The 19,117-nt window shown below is 48.7% G+C and overlaps 1 protein-coding gene and 1 long non-coding RNA gene across 2 annotated transcripts in view; both read right to left on the minus strand.

Annotated features, from left to right (window-relative positions):
- Positions 1–980: 980 nt before the first annotated feature.
- On the minus strand, positions 981–5,895 carry LOC149998643 (uncharacterized). Its single transcript, XR_016513956.1, has 3 exons — positions 5,850–5,895; positions 4,708–4,816; positions 981–1,066 (listed from the first exon to the last, which is right to left on the minus strand). It is a non-coding gene; the product is annotated as an uncharacterized LOC149998643 (long non-coding RNA).
- Positions 5,896–18,591: 12,696 nt separating this feature from the next.
- LOC149998644 (putative ATP-dependent RNA helicase DHX40) overlaps positions 18,592–19,117 on the minus strand; it is a 28,777-nt gene continuing 28,251 nt past the window's right edge. Inside the window, exon 9 of the mRNA XM_090257571.1 lies at positions 18,592–18,695. Coding sequence (XP_090113697.1) covers positions 18,592–18,695 — 104 coding nt within the window. The remainder of the gene's footprint in view (positions 18,696–19,117) is intronic.

Genomic DNA, 19,117 nt, shown 5'->3' on the forward strand with positions numbered 1-19,117 from the left:
GCATCGCCTCACCCCACCCCCTTCCTCGCCACAGTGCTCTTCTCTTATTGAGGGTCAGGAAAAGAAGGTCAGAAATGCTAACTGGTTTTAATTTTTTCTTCCCTGGCCCAATATCTGAGCCATTCCCGCAGGAGCCCCCAAACGGCAGCCCCCTTTGCTCCCTGTTCTCCTCAATGGCTGATTTTACTCTGTTTCTGGTCCAGGCCTTCGGGATGTCTGGATCTTGCACCCGCTGCAAATGGCAGCCCCCTCTCCTCTCACCTGCGGTGGCTGGAGAGGAAAAGACCACCTGGAGCAGCCGTGGGACTTCAGAGTCATCAAAACCCCTCTGGGCTTTTCCCCCGGAGTCACTCACTGCTGCCAAGACACCCCCAGCTTGGCCGCTGCCCCGCCCTCTAGAATTAGGGTGGCTTCTGGTGTCACGTGCTAACCTGGCACATTTGGTGCAGGAACCGAAGCTTCTGATCAGAGAGGATGCGGTCATGAGGTATTGTTTTTTCTCTTTGTCCTTTTAGACAAGTTGGTTGTTTCAAGCCTAAGTCCCAGGTGTTTGGGAGCAGCACAACTCTGCCCCTCCCGCGCCCACCCTGAAACCCTGGCGGCCCCGCCCGCCCCTCTTCTTCGTCCCCCACGCTGCGCTCCCAGCAAGGGGCAGCGTGGGCCCTAGGCCCTGATCACAGTGGGCTGCCGCCTGCGGTCAGGCATCTGTTCCTTTTGTTGTTTTGTTTCCAGCCAACGCTAGAACAGAGAGAGAAGCCAGGATCAACTAACAAACAGATACAAAGCAAAGAGACAGAGAGACAGCGATTTAGAGGCCAGGCACCAGAAAGACGGTGTCAGGGTCGAAGGATGCCCCCGAGGGCAAGGCCCCTACATGGATGGAACCAAGTGTTCAGTCACTCTCTCACGCTTGGGTAGGACGTTCAGCTGGATGGCATTCACGTGGACACTGGGGTGGGTGGGTGTGCCCCCATCATCAGTCCCAGCCGTTGTCCTTGATCATGTGTGCTAGCTCGATGATGTACTTGCCTTCTTTATATTTCTGGCTGCTTTCGAAGGCATGTTCCTAGGAAACACAAGGAAGAGAAAAGACGCTGAATGACCCCAGACAAGCAGGTGACTTTTGTGGCATGGGAGCAAAGGTGGGGCCAAAGACAGGCACTGAAGTCTGCTCCCAGCTTCCCCCAGACTCACTGAGGGAAGTCCTGCTACTTAAACACGCTCTGTTCCTTTCAATGAACTACTGCGCTGGGGCGACATCAGGACTTTCTTGATATTTACAATAGGACTTCTTTGGTATCTTTGCTCATTCAAAGCTTTGCCCAAATGTCACCATCTTGGTTAAGTTCCTTCCCAATTACTCAGTTACTTAAAAACCTGGCTAGCATGGCTCAGTGGATTGAGCGCCAGCCTGCAAACTCAAACCAAGACATCGCTGGTTCGATTCCCAGTCAGGGCACATGCCCGGGTTTCAGGCCAGGTCCCTAGTTGGGGGCGTGTAAGAAGCAACCAACTAATTTGTATCTCACTCATCGATGTTTCTCTCCCTCCCTTCCCCCTCTCTCTAAAAATAAATTAAATCTTTAAAAAAAACCCTAACTTCCACTGCTCTCCTTCCCACCTTCCGCTGCTGGGCTGCCACAGCACTCACCACTGCGGGCACGCACTGTAAGGTGCACATCCCCTTTGGGTCCTGACTCCCCCACGACAATACAAAGCTCACGGAGGGCAGACGTTCCCTTTGCTGTGTTCTCTGCTGGATTCCTAGTGCCTAGCAGATAACAGGTCTTCAGGAAACAACTGTGGGGTGCGCACGCGGACGCACTGTGCCTTAGGGGAACTGGGTTTCTGACGCTAACCCGGAGTCTGCCCTGGGGACGTACCCATCAAGTTTCCGTGTCACAATTTTACACTGGACTTGGTTAGACTTGGAGAAAAGGCCCTCAGGGAGAGAAGCCAAGTACTGTGAGGCCCGACAGCTCTTCTGTTCGGTTCTTATCTTGCTGTTTCTATGTCAGATGGGTTGAGTCTGTTTTTCCTCCAGTGCCTTTCTCCAGAGAACTCCGGGCTGAAGAGTCTGGCAGGCCTCAAGCCCCACCCGGCTGCCAGGCCTCCGGTGGGAAGCTCGGGACAAAGCACCTGGCAGCCTACCGTCCTCACCTTGCAGCGCTGTGGACTTTCCCCGCTTATAATAAGCCCCACAGAAAGAAGTCCTGCATAGAAGTGAGATCAAAAGGCTATTTTATTTGCAGGCAGAGATACCTAAAAACCTCCTGGTGTATCATCAGAGCCATCGGATGGCTAAGCTCAATGAAGAGAAGCAGCGGACATCAGCTCTTCCTCCTGAGTCCCCACGTGAGTAAGTAACCAAATCCTACTGTTGACAGGCTCTGGGCAGCACCTTTATGAACTGGGTCTTCTGTTCTAGAGCTCGGAGGCTTTGGGTGGCAGAAGGAGAGTTCAGACTAGTCTTTTGTTGAGAGGTCTCATTCCACATAGTGGAGAGGGGAGGGGCACTGAGAGGATGTGCGCATGTGCACACATGCACACACACACACACACACCCGAGAGCTGTGGGCACAGCAGGAGATTCCAACACTTCATTATTCCCTGGGGTGTGTGTGTGTGTGTGTGTGTGTGTGTGTGTGTGCGCGTGCAACAGAGAATGTGGTTCAGGAATAAAGCCTGTTGTTCCATAGTAGTACGCTCAGGGTGGAGAGATGAAAAAACAAAACTAGGAAAGTGAGAGAATATCCCTATTCGATATAAATCAACAGCCCCAAGCCACAGGGCATTTGCAAACCTGGACTCCAGGGGCCAAAGCACTACTTCTGGAGTCTACAACACCCCAGACTGAACTCCACTTCTGCTTCCTAGTATCTGCTGCCTGTATGTAACAAGTAATAGTTAAGTATCACTTAACTGTTTACAATTTACAAAACTGGGATAACGATTAACATTTCACAGGATTATTATGAGGGTCAGGAGTAACAGAATGAGAGACTGGAGCCCTAAGCCTGGCACACGAGGTGGTCGATCACTATGAGGGGAAGACAGATGTTTCTCTCCTGTCCTGGACAGGCCCTTGTACTTGCCAAACTGTTTTAGCCGCTGACCCAGGGTGTCTTGTTTTTTTCTTTCTTATCCTAAACGTCTCATGGGAGACGTTAGTGCTGCTCCATTACAGGTTCCACCTGCAGCCATTTTAAAGATTTGCTTATTTTTGGACTTTACTTAAATGCAAGCATACTTTGATGCCTGGATTCCACTGTTCAGCAGCATGTTTTCAACAGAGTTCATATTTTTTAGAGCAGTTTTAGATTTACAACCAGAAGGAGCAGAAGGCACAGAGATATCCCCTGTTCTCCCTGCTCCTACTCCACACAACCTCGGCCACTATCAAAATCCTGGAGTGGTACCTTTGTGACAATCAACACAACTGCAGGACCAGCGGGCGTTACCACTCTGCCAGCTCCTCCCGAAGCCACTAATGCTGGTCACGTGAGCGTGCCTCACACTGACCCCAAGCAACTGCCAGCACACGGAGCCTGAGGCTTTTCCCGTGGAATAAATTACCCTCCCAGAGACAGGAAGACCTACATTTCAACTTCCCTGCAGTGACAGAGAGGGCAGACAGAAGCCTTGTGAAAGATCAGCCAATAATGATGACAACACTTTCCGAGGTACCAAGAAGATGTGAAAAACATTTGTTGAGTTAAACAATGAGGAAGAAATGTCCAGCTGGGAAAGTCCAGTCAGGACTATATCTGACAGTGGGCATTAACTAACAACATTTGGCAATGCCCAGCACAGGGCCTAGTACCTAAGAGATGCTCTGGGGACACTTATTGGAGCACCAAAGCGCAGGGGCTTAGTGATGGAAAGAAACTTGATTTGGGTTGGTGAACACACAATACAATATACACATGATGTATTACAGAATGTGTACTTGAATCCTATATAATTTTATTAACAAATAAATTCATTAAAAGGGGGGAGGGCATGAGCTCTGCTCTGCAGTCACACCACTACCTGGACTCCTATCCTGGTTCAGCCATGCTATGATTAGATAACAATGAATGTACTGTTAACCTCCCTAAGCCTCAGTTTCCTGCTTCATAAAACAGGGGTTAAACCCCGGCTTGTGTGGTTCAATGGACTGAGTGCTGGTCTGCAAACCAAAAGATTGCAGGTTCAATTCCCAGTCAGGGCACATGCCTGAGTTGCAGACCAGGTCCCCAGTTGGGGCGCATGAGAGGCAACCACACAGTGATGTTTCTCTCCCTCTCTTTCTCCCTCCCTTCCCCTCTCTCTAAAAATAAATAAGTAAAATAGGGGTTAAATATGACCTACCCTCTAGGGATGCTATGAAGAAAAGTAATGTTTGTCTGGAACATAGTGAGCTGTCAGGAAACGCTTTGTGCTAATATTATTATTGTTTATTAAATCAAAAGGCACAGCGGTGTGTGCATGTGTATCTCCGTCTGTCCCTCTCACAGGCAGGTGTGAGGGAATGACTAGGCCCAGGGGACTGACAGTGAAAAGGGAAGGAGTGTGGCAAAGAGAGGAGCGCACCGGGCGCTGCTTTGAGCTGTTTCCTGTTCGGGTCCAAGCCCGTTTCACAGGCCACAGAAAGCTGGCGTCTCTGTGAGGCTCTCAGCTACCCTCCTCAAAGGCCCTCTCTCCACCAGCTTGCTCAATACTTACATATTTCCAGCCCAGAGTGGTTTTGCAGTTTTCACAGTAAATGTCTGCGACAGCATGCAGTCCTGTTAGCAATACTCGCTCTTCTGCAGGCCCACAGCCCACGTTAACTCTGTGCCAAGGGACAGACAGAGGGCGGGTCGTTAGTCACATGTTCATCATTGGTTGCTCAAGCTGAGCTTCCAGCAAAACATTAACTGCACACCGCTGCCTCAAGGGAAGCCCACGGTGAGAAGGGCATCATCTATAACTGAAATCAATAACAACCCCCAAGAGGCAGCCACGTGGAAAATCTCCACTGAAGTAAATTTCAGGTCTGCGAGTTCTGAGTCAATGAGTCTACTAAAAATGGTCTTGATGGTTGAAACGCTGCCTGGAATTTTTCTAACAAGTGCTTTTAATCTTGTGATTTAAGGGGGCAGACTGATGGGCACACTGTGAAGCCCACAGCTATGGGCAGCGGCCCTCAGAGCTTCCCTAGGACTGACTGCAGCTGGAAATGTCAAACATGATGGCCCAGTCTTGTCCTGATCACAAGGGTGAGTGAGCCCTGGGTGTCAAATATACTAGACTCCTCCACAGAACACACATCAGCTGAAGCTGAACATGCTAGGTTTCCCTTTTCACAGTTCATCAAGTTTGTGGGAGCTTCTCTTTCCTTTCCCAGGGAAGAGGCCGTGAGTGACGTGCCTGTTAATGAACTGGGGGCTACGGCAGGCTGTGTGCCTGCAGGAAGGGATGGGGCGTCTTCCTGACTGGGCCTTCCTCCCAGCCTGAGGGCCATCAGCAGATGCTGGTGTCTTCTGCTCATTCTCTTTCCCCTCCCCCACAGCCCATCTCAGACCTGGCTCTAAGACCTCATGTTGCGGGCGTTCTCAGAAGCACGTTAGCTTCTTCCCCGAGACCACAGCTCTCTGATGTGCCTACTGGGGATAGTGAATATATTATTTTTAGCAGCCAAAGATGCTGCCAAAAAATGTCCCCAAAGAGAACTGGCTTGCCACTTGTGGAAATTCACACTCCACGGGGTTTTTACTGAGGCACAGAGGGCAGGGTCCATTGTTTAACCATCACTGAGTGGTGTTCATCCCCCCGCCCCGCAACACTGGCACCAAACAATGGATGTACAGTTCAGAGACACTCACACTGAGTTAAAGAGGTACGCTCGTCCTTGACTTCCTTGGAACGACTGAAATGCAAGAACACAAATCGGTGGTTAGACGTCCCTTTCACCCACCCATTCGGGAAAGGAGACCCAAATCACAACCATCACGACCTCCAGGATGGACACACAGCGAAGGGGAGCAGTCCAGCTGGCGGAGAGCGTGGTGGAGGGGAGAAGGCGAGACAAACAGCTAGAGAGCCTGGGCCAGCCCACGCCCGGACTGTTCTCACCGGCCCAGGTGAGAAGATGTGACAAACACAAACTCCACCACATCATTAAAAACTTCTTCCCTCCCGACAGCATCTGATATAACAAACCCACCCGAGATGATTAATCCGCATTGGCCTTGCCTAGACCCACTTGATGTCCAGCACCTGTGCGGGCCACAGCTTTCCCCCAGTTGGCGAGGCTGTGGCAACCGGGGCCCGCACCTTTGCTCACCCCCGGCCCAGCTCTGCGGAAGACCACGAAGACTCGCTGAGGCAGGACTAAACCACCAAGCCCACCTTCCTCTCAGTCGCGGTGACTTCTTGCGCATCCTAGCCGCCACGGCAGGTACAACCCTCCTAGAGGCCTAGGTCACAGCAATGCTCACTAAGCAGCCATCCCTTTCTAACTCCTAGCTCACCTATGAGCTTCCTTCTTCCGGCTGGAGGGTGGCAGGGGACAGGAGACTCGCAGGAGCCAGCGCCTGCCATGCCACTTGGCGTCTCCTTGCGTTAACACAGGCCTGGTCCGTGTTTTCCTCCTCTGGTTACACGCAATGTCTGGGTGACATGAGCCAGCAGCGTTCTGCATTGCTGCCTGCATTTTTAATGTGGTCTGACAATTGTACCCTGAATTAAGTACCCTAGTCTGCTCTGAAATCCAGTCTAGAAACAAACAAACCAATACTGGGCTCTCCCATGACCTCTGTTACTCAGTGGCTGGAGAAATCTGGGGGTGACTGGTTAAGTGGAGAGAACCAGACAGGACACAGGCCGCTGCACGTGAGACAGTCACTGTCAGAAGCACAGGACGTTAGGGATCAGTGGCGCCAGCCAGAGAGAAAGGCAGAATTCTTGACTTGTGAGAAAGGGGCCTTGGGGGCAGCTGGATTGTTGATGGTCTCCAACACCCAAACACCCAAGAGGCCTTCGCTCCCAGGTGCAGCTCCCAATGTTCCCCAGCTGCTGCTCAAACCTAAACCAGTTCTCTTTTCCTTTGGGTCATGAAACACCCCTGGGGAACACAGGAGCTCCCAGACTAGAACTGAGCATGAATAGGAGGATCACAGCCCTGAAACCTGGGACCAGGAAGTCCAGGCCAAGTGCTTGGATGAGACAGAGTCCCAGTGACACAGACTATAGATCTGGCCAACCTGTCGGCTCAACCCTACAGCAGAGACACTGAGCGCTGCCAGGGTAGCGAGAGCGTCACAATCTGGCCCCACCAACCTCTGCAGTCTCTTCTCTTGCTCCTTTCCACGGTAGCCTTTGCTGTAGTCAGGCTGAACCACCTGAAGTTCCTGGATTTCACCAACTCCGCCCACAATGTCCCCTCAGATGGGGCGGTTCTTCACCTACCAACCCTAAGTCTCAGCTCAGCTTCCCTCTGACCTCCCAGGAAGAGGAACCCTGGCGGCACCTGTGTTCTGGACTCCTCTTGTTCCCTGTGTGTTCCTTTTCTATTTGATTTTGGGAAGGAATTTGGACTAGCTGGCCTTTAAGTCCCTTTCCAGCTCCAAAATTATACTCGCTCATGGTTCCATGGTCCTACACATGGATAACAGGAGTGTCAGTCCCTAAAAAGCATTTGCCAAGACCTTTCACGTCAGAGCTTAGAAGAAGGTGGCTATGGGAAAGCAAATTCTTGAAGAAAGCAGACAGGAAAGAGACAACATGAAGCACCGTGGCTTCCCCATTTCTGACAGGAGAAGTTGCTTATTTCTCAAACATTCACGGATCCTCTACTATGTGCGAGGCAGCATCCTAAGACTTTTCAGGGCAGCAGTATCCCCAGAAGGTGTACCAGACAGCCTCCCAGGGTAGGAAAAATACTAGGAATTTTACCTATTTATTTTTATATTAAAAAGTTTCATTGAAGCCTGGCTGGTGTGGCTTAGTGGATTGAGCACTGACCTGTGAACCAAAAAGTCACTGGTTTGATTCCCAGTCAGGGCACATGCCTGGGTTGCGGGCCAGGTCCCCAGCTCGGAGCACACGAGAGGCAACCACACATTGATGTTTTGTTCCCTCTATTTCTCCCTCTCTTCCTCTCACTATAAAAGTAAATAAAATATATATTTTTTAAAGTTTCACTGAAATAGTCATAAGATATAGACTGCCACTGGGATCTTTCCTGGGCTAGTGTGTGTCATATGTGTCTAAAAAGAAGTATGGGGCTCTCACTGTGTATGGGGGGGGTGTGCTTCTGCCCTTGCTTTCAGCGTGGTGCCAATACCACTACCCCTGTTTCACAGGACGTCAACGAGACGGCTCTCACAGAAGCAGATCTTTGAAGAGTAGGATCCTTGCAAGTTTTCGTGGGACAAAGTACCACACAGAGTTTCATCGAAGAACTTAAAAAGGTAAAGTTAGAGAGTTTTCTTTTGCAAAAAGATGCGCATTCCAAACTAGCGGGACTTTGTGGTGAAAAGTAGGCTACTGTGCAATATTTTCCAAAAAAAAATAAACACACTATATCTGTCCCTTCCAAGTAAAGGTGACTGTTTAATGGAAATATAACTCCTCTTCAAAAAGAAACTCGTGTTATGGAGAGAACTGGTATTTGGCAATATTTTCACTTGGTATGATCTTTGTAATTTAAACTTTATATGCCTATACAAAAACTAATTCAAAATGGATGATATTGAAACTCTTTGTGACTTGCTATCTTAACTACTACAGCAGAAACATTATTTACTGCTAAACTGAACTTCAAAATTTTAACCTTTTGCTCTGAAAAAGACACGAAGAGAATTAAAAATAAGACTTAGACTGGGAGAATATATCTGCTAATAACAGATATGATAAAGGAATTATATCTAGAATATATAAAGAACTCTCAAGACTCAACAATAAGGAAGTGGGCAAAAGAACGATAAACAGATGACGAATGGACCCTTGAAAAGATGCTCAAACATCACTAATTATTAGGGGAAATGTGAATTAAGAATTCAGTGAGATATCACTACATATATATTAGAATGTTGTATTTTTCTAACTAACCCTGGCTGGTTTGGCTCAGTGGATTGAGCGTCGGCCTGCGAGCTAAGTGTCGCTGGTTCGATCTTCCAGTCAGGGCACATCAGAGAAGGAAAACTCTGACTCCAAAAAACCTCCGCTGCCTTGCGGCATACCTCTTCAGGGGAAAGGCTAAGGGAGTAAACCCCGACAGAAAATCCGGAGCCGGAGTCCCTAAGGCGGTTTGACGTTGTAGTCAACACCGGCGACTCCTGCGGCGCACCTGAAGCCAAGCTGTATTGACTCCGTCTTTCCCTTGGACCCTTCAGCTGCGAAGAGAGCGGGGGTCTGCTGCATGGGCAACAGCAGACCCTCCATATCACCCTGCCCAGGCTCTGTAGCTTCAGCTTCACTGGAGAGGACACTCCAGCGTCATCGCAAGATGTCGATTCAACACGGGAGGAGACAGATACCGTGTCACTCCCGAGTCGGACTGCACAGCCATTCTCGGCAGTGCAGATAGACTCTTAAGAAGCTACACCATCGTCTCTTGAGACGGACGGCTGCCGACGATTTTTCTAACTGACAAAACCAAGTGCTATCAAGAATGTGTAGCCACTGGAACCTTCCTACATTGCAAAGCAGCATGGCCACTTGGACAAGGGTGTGGCGGTTTTGACCTGGCTGGTGTGGCTCAGTAGGCTGGACATCATCCCGCAAACCAAGCGATCGCCAGTTCAATTCCTGGTCAGGGCACTTGCCTGGGTTGCGGGCGGGTCCCCTATTGGAGGTGTGCAAGAGGCAACCGATTTATGTTTCTCTCTCACACTGATGTTTCTCTCCCTCTCTTACTCCCTCTTTTCCTCTCTAGAAATAAATAAAATCTTTAAAAAGAAGTTTGGTGGTTTTGTATAGTCTAGTAAAATGGAAACCTATGTTTACACAAAACCTAGAGAAGAATGTTTTTAGCAGCTTTATTTGTAATTATCCAAAACTGGAAATAATCTCGGTGTCTCACAATTGGTGAAAGAATAAACAATGTGAGTGAATCTGAAATGCATTAGGCTAAGATGATCAGTGGCTGCCAAAGGTTATGGGAAAGGGGAGAATCTGACTACAAAGGGCTAACGGGGCGATGGAACTGCTCTGGTAACTTGAGTGTGGGGGTGGTTACAAGACTATTTGTCAAGGTCATAAGACTATACACCAAAGAGTGAATTTTATCGTGTGTAGAATTAAAAATAATTTTTTAAAAATCCAGTTTTTAAAAATAAGTCATCTTTAAAAATTCCTATAACTTTACTCTGTACTCCTCTATTTGTACAAGAAAGAATTGTAAACAATTTCCTTATCTATTTAAAAGAATTCCAAACAAGGAGTTTTAGAGGGATTTGTAGCCTTGTTCAAAACCACTTTTCTGAAAATCTGCAAGAGCAACCGCAAAGTTCAGTGCAGACCTTCGTGCCACTGGCGGACAGACTGGAAAACGGGGATCATGACCTTTGTAAGCACAAAGATGCTACTGATGTTCCATTTCAATCTCCCTTTCTAAGTTTTCAGTGAGGGAAACTGTAAAAATGAAGTACTGAGCTCTGGCTGGATAGCTCATTTGATTAGAGCATTGTCCTCATACACCGAAGTTGCTGGTTCAATCCCCAGTCGGGACACACACAAGAATCAACCACCAATGAAAGCATAAATAAATGGAAAAACAAATCAATGTTTCTGTCTCTCTCTCTCTCTCAAATCAATCAATAAAAACAAAAATATTTTTTAAATGAATTACTGAAATGTACTCTGCTTGGGACATACCTTTGAATACTATATAAGAAAGTAATAAACAAGATTGTTAAAAATAAAAGAGTCATCGTCGGCAGCCGTCCGTCTCGAGAGACGATGGTGTAGCTTCTTAAGAGTCCATCTGCACCGCCGAGAATGGCTGTGCAGTCCGACTCGGGAGTGACACGGTATCTGTCTCCTCCCGTGTTGAATCGACATCTTGCGATGTCGCTGGAGTGTCCTCTCCAGTGAAGCTGAAGCTACAGAGCCTGGGCAGGGTGATATGGAGGGTCTGCTGTTGCCCATGCAGCAGACCCCCCCTCTCTTCGCAGCTGAAGGGCCCAAGGGAAAGACGGAGTCGATACAGCTTGGGTTCAGGTGCGCCGCAGGAGTTGCCGGTGTTGACTACAACGTCAAACCGCCTTAGGGACTCCGGCTCCGGATTTTCTGTCGGGGTTTACTCCCTTAGCCTTTCCCCTGAAGAGGTATGCCGCAAGGCAGCGGAGGTTTTTTGGAGTCAGAGTTTTCCTTCTCTGATGTCCCCTGACTGGAAGATCGAACCAGCGACACTTAGCTCGCAGGCCGACGCTCAATCCACTGAGCTAAACCAGCCAGGCCGATAAAAGAGTATACCTACATTAAAATAAGATTAAAAACAAATTTATAATTGTCTCATTTTTCTTCCATACTTTAAAATTACATAAATTATTAAAATTTTATTTTTATATATGTGTATTATGTACATATTCCGTAACAGCACACGTATACCATTCATGCAATAAGTGTACCTATTAGAAGTACATGCTCAAACATTTTCCTGACAAGAGTGTGTGATTTTACAAGTTTGGAGGCCACTGTTCTGGGGGCTCCAGGGTAGGGCCTCAGAGGACCTTTCTCTCGCCCCGACACAGATGACAATTCCTAGAAAGTGGGGCTAGGGCAGCCACGTGGCAGAGAAGAGGAGCGCCAGCCAGGCCCGGAGGCACCCACAGGGCCACCGCCGTTCCTGCAGGCTCGTTCTCCGACAGTGCGCTGGCCAAGGCCACACTCTGCAAAAGGTGCCGGCGCCAAGCAGGGCTGTCTGATGGCAGCATCTCCTCAGGTGGCCCCTGAGTGACAGTGTCTCTGAACCTGTTCCTCAGCCTAGCACTCAGGAGCCCTGAATTTCCTGGGGGCAGAGCTGCTCCAGCCCTGGGGCCCCTGGCCCGTCAACAGCAATGATGGGGAAACAGCGATGGGGAGCAACAGGCACCCTGCAAACAGACACAGGCAAGAATAGGCCCCGCTGGGTCCCTGTATCCGGTGGGGCCGGCCTGCCTGGAACTCCCCTGAGTGAGGGCGGCACCAGAGGTGGGGAGACTGAGAGGAGGTGAAGGAAGCAACTGGAATGAAGCAAACAGAGCCTCAGGCCAGGAGGCCCCGAACAGACCATCAGGCACATTTGTTTGCTGTCACTGCTGCCAGGCAACAAGGTGGCTCTTTCCCGCGCTGTGTCAGCCCAGACTGGTATTTGGGGCTCCAGAAAAGGTTTTTTGTTTTTGTTTTAAATTACACAAAACTTTTTTTCTGTCTGTTATAGGAAAGTAATCATTTCAGGCTCAGGCCCAGCCCTTCCAGCCAGCTCAAAGGAACGGAAAGGGCTTTGAGTTTCCTGTTTAGTAACCAAAACCACTGCTTTCTGGCCCCTTTGAAAGTCTGGAAGACAGCAATTCCTTTTAAAAGGGGGAGGACCATTGAAAAACAAATACTTTTTGGGGGAGGTGGCAGTAGAGCAAACATGTGGGTTCCTGCCCCTTGGTGACAGGCACAGGTCCTCACCTTGGAGTCCTGTATATTGAACATTCAGGCACGGAGTCCCCTGGCATGAGGCAGAGCCTCTCAGACATAGGTCCCCTCCCCACTCTGGGAAGGTCAACTGAGCATGCGCCTCAGGAGATGCACAGAGAGATGAGGGAGGCAGGTGTCCACCTGGGAGCTATTGAAATAGATGCATATCTGCATATGATTAAAGGACCTAGTCTTGGCACCAGAAATTCAGAATCAAATTCTGGTTTTACAACTTCAGCTTACTAGCTACTTGACCTTGGAAGAATTATTTAGCCTCTCTCAGCTTCTACATCTTTTACACGTGTAGATGGAAACCATGTCTGTCTTTCACAGAAAGTAGTGAGTAAAACAAGTAAAATTCCAAGTGCCAAGTAAAAAGGTCAGTTCCCTATGTTTCCTCATTGGCCAGAGAGGAAAAGGCTGATTCTAATCTACTTGGGTGACTTTAGTCTCCCCATTTCTCCATTATGACAAAAGGCAAGTCTTTCACTCTTTGCAACTTAATGTCTCCATAAATACGGAGGAATGGGACCGAAGCTTCCCACGATCCTTTCCACTCATGATGTCCTGTGACTCCTTGGAAACACTTGGTGGCTGCTGCTCCAGCCTACCGTCCACAGGCCCAGTTTCAATTACACGGGCTTCCAAGAGGCAGACTGACCGAGCGGGAGCCCTGGCTTTGCCATATACTAGCTGTGGTTCTAACCTGAGCAAGCCAATAACTTCTCTAAGACTCGATCTCCTAATCTGTAAAACGGGAACAATAAAACAGTTCACATTCACACCAGATTTGTACACAGAACAAAAGAGATAATGTGTATAAAAGAAAGCACTTCCCTGACCTCAAGGCACTGTGTGAATTTCATTGCTGTTGCCAGAATTTATTATATAACTATAACAGAAGTATTGGCCCAGAATGAAGCTGAGTTTTGTTTAATTGAAATGTAGATCACATTATCATAAAAGTCACCTTTTAAAGTGTACAATTCAGTGGCTCTTGGTATAGTCCCAAGGTTGTGTAACCATCACCACTATCTGATTCACACCCCCTAAAAGAAATCTCCCATCATTACCAGTCACCTTCCATTTCCCTTGCCCCTAGCTCCTGGCAACCACAAATCTACTTTCTGTCTCTATGAAATTGTTCAAGGCACTAAATACTACACTGTGTGCGCCATCTCACATAAGTGTTAGGTGGTGACACAAAAGAGGATTTGTAAAACCCCTGCCCCAACTTCAACAGATGTGACCGTAGGCTGGGGAGGGTCAGGCCAGGATTTTTCCCTTTCTCATTCTTTTCTCCAGCCATCATTAGACCTGGTGGGGTTTCCTATTTAGGGTCCATGTAAGCCACAGGTTTTGCTCCAAAGAGCTGAAACCCAAGCAAAATAATACTGGATCCTGTTTGGATTTCACTCTGAGGAAGCATATGGAGAAAGTGGAAAGGGTGATAAAGAACAATGAAAATTATGAGAACTCCCAGAATTTGAATTGTAATGCAACTTAAAAAAAGAAACTGTGATCATTTAGGTAAGAGGAAAAGGAGATTAAAGGGGATTTTTCCCGTCTTCTCTGCAGTAAGAACAAGAGGAAATGGACTGAGATGGGAATAGGAGGCCTGAGTTAATTATAAGGGAGAACTTCCCGACTCTGTATGACTTCCACACTAGGACACAGGTCACCAGGAAAGACTAGGAGAGAAAGGACAAAGCCATTTGTATGTGCTGATGGCCTAGCAAAGCTTTCCTCTCTCTGTCTAGAAATTCCGAATGGGGTGAAAGGCCATGTGCGCTGCCCAGGGGCAGAAGCACAACCTTCTTCCCAACCCCCAAGCCCCCACCCCCACCCCCACCCCGCCTCCTCCAGGGCTCTGAGCTCCACTAGGTCTCATTCAACCTCACATCCCCTAAACAGATGCAGGGAGGGGCAGGGTAGGGACTGGCTCTCAAGGAGGAAATATCTGTTGTGCGAAGTCATAACATTCCAAGGGCATGGGAGCATACACTCACACGAAACAACCCAAAAGCCCAAAACAAAAGGTGGCGGGGAGTGTGGGTGCCACATTTTATTGCTGAATCAGAATATTTGCCTTAATCAAAGATGATAGCACTTGAAAATGTTTGTTGAACTAGCTCAGCATATGAGGTCTGTCCAGGAGGTATCCAGCCATGTAATTTGAAAAAAATAGGCACCTTGGGACCGCACATAGTTCCCCTACTTGCCACCAGCTTCTCCATTGTCCTCTCCTGAATCTCATTGATGGTTTGAAATCTCTTCCTTTTCCAAGGTGATTTTAGTTTTGGGAAAACCCAGAAGTCACAGGGCACCAAATCTGGGGTGTAGGGAGGCTGAGTCAACTGGGTGATTTGGTGTTTTGCAAAAAAGTAACGAGTTGTGATATGTGAGCAAGCCCGTCATGGTGAAGCTGCCAATCATTATTGCCCATAGCTGTGGCCTTCTGAATCATCCGAATAGTTTCCACACAGGAATGTTCAAGCTTAAAACAAAATTTGTGCCAATTCGTTGCTCTACTCAGTCATTTTGAATGAGACAGCCACATGGTACACATATTCACTCAATGGTGTCTACTGCCCCTACTGACTAGTACAGTGAAGTCATTGTTCACGCATGTGCGTTCCAGTACACTCTCCCTGGCTGCCAGGTTAGACTGATGTTGCGCAAACCATTCTTGTTATATTCACAATGATTGGACTTTTCCCAGACAGACGCAGAGCAACAGATTCCACCAAACGTGTGAAGAACCAAACTACAAAGTCCCCAGTAAGATAAGCCTATCTTATTCCAGAAAGGATGTGAGGAGACTTATAGGAAATAACTAAAACTGTGAAATATAAAGAAGTGAGGACCAAGAACAAATCAGAGTAGAATGCCAACACCAAGCTCAAATACAAGTCATGAAACCCAAAGTGCTCTGAGGAATCCCTAATTTGGCTTCAAGCCCCAGCAGCCAAAGCAAAGACAAGAAGCATGACCTGTTAGTGTCTAAATGTGTGTGGGGGGGTGGCGGTGGGGGGGCGGAATACTCAAAGGAAAACTCCATTAATACCACTAGCTCACCAGCTTGCCTGGGCCCCTTACTGGAAATCCAGGCATGGTTATTTTCCTGGGTAGCCCTTCAAATTGGCACAGACTCTCTGAGTTAGGTCTTTTATTGTGCCCATTGTACATATGAGGTAGCTGGGCTTTTAAGAGACTCCCAAGGACCCACGAGGAGTCCTGGAGGAGCTAGCCTTTCTACTGTATGGTTTCATAGCCCAGGCTCATAATCACTGCACTGACCTGACACGTGTTCGATGTGAGATGCAAGAGATCAAGGCACCCTGCCATGATTAGGTATAGGGCTAAAAGGCATTTGTTGCACCTTATATAGCAGGTTCTCTGTCCTAAAATATTTTCCTAATGGAAAAGTGAGGCGATTTGGTCGGGAGTTTCTGGAAGTGGAGAATGGGAGCTGTACTCAGGCCTTGCCACCAGAGGGCGGCACAACCCTATACTTGGTCTGCCCAGAACCCTCTGTGTCAGGCCTGGTGGTAGAAGAGGGAGGAACAAGTGTAGATTTGGGTTGGTCCTTTTTAGGTCCAAAATTGCAGGCTCAGTAGCAGCCCTGAGCTGTTCTTGGAGTAGTCCGGGTATTGCCAACTTTTAGGAGTTGTAACTTTTAGGACTCCCCTTTCAGTCCTTCCCTCAACATAGGCACAGATGGGCATATTGCAAACAAGCATGGAAAACAGTTCTCAAAGTGTGTTCATTCCTTCTCCCCTTTTTGTGCCCTTTCATTTTCTGTCTCATAGGACAAGAGGAAAGTGAGGTGGGGGAGTCTGGCAGGTCTTTGGCCCTGTCAAGTGCAGTTGGTAAGGGCCCCGCCATAGGGCCTCTGAGCAGGTCCCTCCCCGCTTCATCCCTGTGCCCCTCTAGCACAGTGATTCTACCCTGGGCACAGTGGGGAAGCCCTCCCACCTCCTCAGTCCTTCAGTACCCAGCTGCCAGAGCCCTGGCATATGCCTGGCATCATGTTGGTTATTTCAGGGCAGACAGGGTGGGTTGGAAGCAACCTCTGCCCTCTGCACCTGGCAGTGATTAAAGAGTCAGCAGTGAAAGCCGTGGATCCAGGGTGCAGGCATTTGGCTTCAAGTCCCAGCCAGACCTGTTGGTGGTAGCCACATAGCAGGCAACCCCTCTCCCAGGGGACCTCATTCTTCTCTTAGAATAGGGTGATGCCTGTTCCACATCCCCTCCCAGGATGGGCAGGAGACCCAAAAGACTGAGTGTGGCAGACTCTAGAGGTCTGAAGCAAGGAGTCTCAGCCTTGGCTGAATCACAATCACCTGGAAAGCTTAATTGGTCTCCATTCTGGGGCTTGTCCCCAGAGGTTTTGAGCTACTTGATCTGGGCTGTGGCCTATGTTTCAGGAAAAAATTTTTTTAACTTTCCAAGAGATTTTCATGTGCCGTCAAGGTTGAGAACCATTGCCTATGTGCCCTCCGGGTGTGATGGGTTATTATTCCCGTTTAACTGGAAAGGCAAGAACTACTTTTTTTAGATAAAATATTTTATTTTTAAAGAGGGGAAAGGAGGGAGACGGATGTGAGAAACGCTCACAATAAAAACCGGGACACAGGACTTGAGCAGTAAAGCGAGGCCTTTATTCACGAGTCTGCAGAGCCGGGCACACCCTCATAGCCAGGAGAATGTGCGCGCCAAATAGACAAAGGAACCTGGTTTTATAGTCTTAGCTTCCCCGCCCTAACGCAACTAGTGTCCCCTCCCCTCTCCTCCTTCCCTGTTTCTCCATGACCGGATACTCCGGAGGTACAATCTAACGCGTTCATCTAAATGCCCCTATTGTGATTTGTGAATATGCTAATGCTATCTACTCCCTTCTCAGAGATCCTTTAATCACATCTGCCCTTCGCTACCAATGACTTTGCCACTGGTTTGGGAGTCACTATGACCTTGTCTCCAACACAGAGAAGAGAAACATCAATGTGAGAGGAACATTGATTGGTTGCCTCTCGGAGGCGCCGCAAGCAGGGGCCAAACCACTGCAACCCAGACCTGGGCCCTGACCAGGAATCAAACCGGCTACCTTTTGCTTTGTAGTATGATGCCCAGCCAACTGAGCCATACTGGTAGGGTGTGACAAGAGCTTTCACATGGAATAACCAGAGGACAAAGGAACAGAATCTCCCAGGCTGAGGGACAAGAGTTTAGAATGGCTGTGGCAGTCGGGGCATTAACTAGCAGGAGCTTTCTGAGAGAGAGCAAGGTGATCAGGATGGTTGAAGGAGACGTTAAGGAGGAGGGAGACAGCACGGGGCAAGTTTCTAATCAGCCTTTAACTGCCAAAGGCCACAAGGGGGAGCTGCTGGGAGGGCTGACAGCTACCGGCTGCTTGGCTCATAGCTTCCTCGCACCGGTTCAGCACACCGAAGAAATGATTGCTGCTCAGAGGCCAGAAAAGCCTGAAATGGAGCTGAATCTTCACTGGGCCGTAACTCAGAAACAGGGGTGGGCTGTGCAGAAGGAAAGCAGTTTCACCCCTTCTTTTCCTTTTCAGCCCCGATAGTGGGCTGAAGCCTCCTCCTGGATTGAAGATGGTTCTCCCTCCTCAGAGGCTTCTGATTGCTCACGGTGTACTGGAGCCTCCTGCTGGTTTGTAGGTTTATTTAACTTCTCCAGGTTGCTCTGGATGTGGAGCTGTGGTGTCCTGCTAGGTTAAAGAAGATCCTGCCTCATTAAGGGGCTCTGGAGGCTGAGCTGAGGCTTCCTCATGGATTGGAAAACAGATTCAGCTGATGGTTTACAAAGGTTCCGCTTACTTCCACAGGGGCCTCTGGAGGCAGAACTGAGGCTTCCTGTTGGAGTGAGGGTGATTCAACCTTTTCAAAGGTATTTAAAGGCTCAGGTTGGGGTTTTTGCTGATCTGCTTGGTCACCCTGGGAGGACAGAGGTCAGCAGGACAGGGTCCAGGGTCAACTCCAGGGCCTGAGCTGCCTGGACCAGCAGCCACAACAGCTGCCATGTGAAGAGAAGCCCTGGGGTCCAGAGGTGCAGCCCGGGCATGACAGGCAGAGGTCTGGGGTACAGCGAGCGACGCAGGCAAGCGGGGTGACGGCACCATGCGCTGAGCGGGAGCCAAACAATTGGCAGCTATATCACAACTGGTAGCCGTGTTACAGTTGGCAGCCATGTCATGAGTGCACCCCTTAGCCACCAAGCAGCCCTCCCCTGCCTCTCGTACCAGCCTTTATTATTTTTTTAAGTATATTTCCAGCCTTTATTTATGTAAACTTTGTCAGAACATGGAGGCAGCTAGAATGCACACCTGGACTTTTGGCATATGCTAATCAACTTGGCCCTGGACTTACCCGTTTCCAAAGGATATGCTGATGGATTTAGCAGTTCCCAAAGGATATGTAGATGAACTGAAATCATTCCCAAGGGAAATAGTCATGGA

The sequence above is a fragment of the Furipterus horrens genome, unplaced genomic scaffold, assembly GCF_987537825.1.
Source record: "Furipterus horrens unplaced genomic scaffold, mFurHor1.1.pri manual_scaffold_11, whole genome shotgun sequence".
Taxonomy (NCBI): domain Eukaryota; kingdom Metazoa; phylum Chordata; class Mammalia; order Chiroptera; family Furipteridae; genus Furipterus; species Furipterus horrens.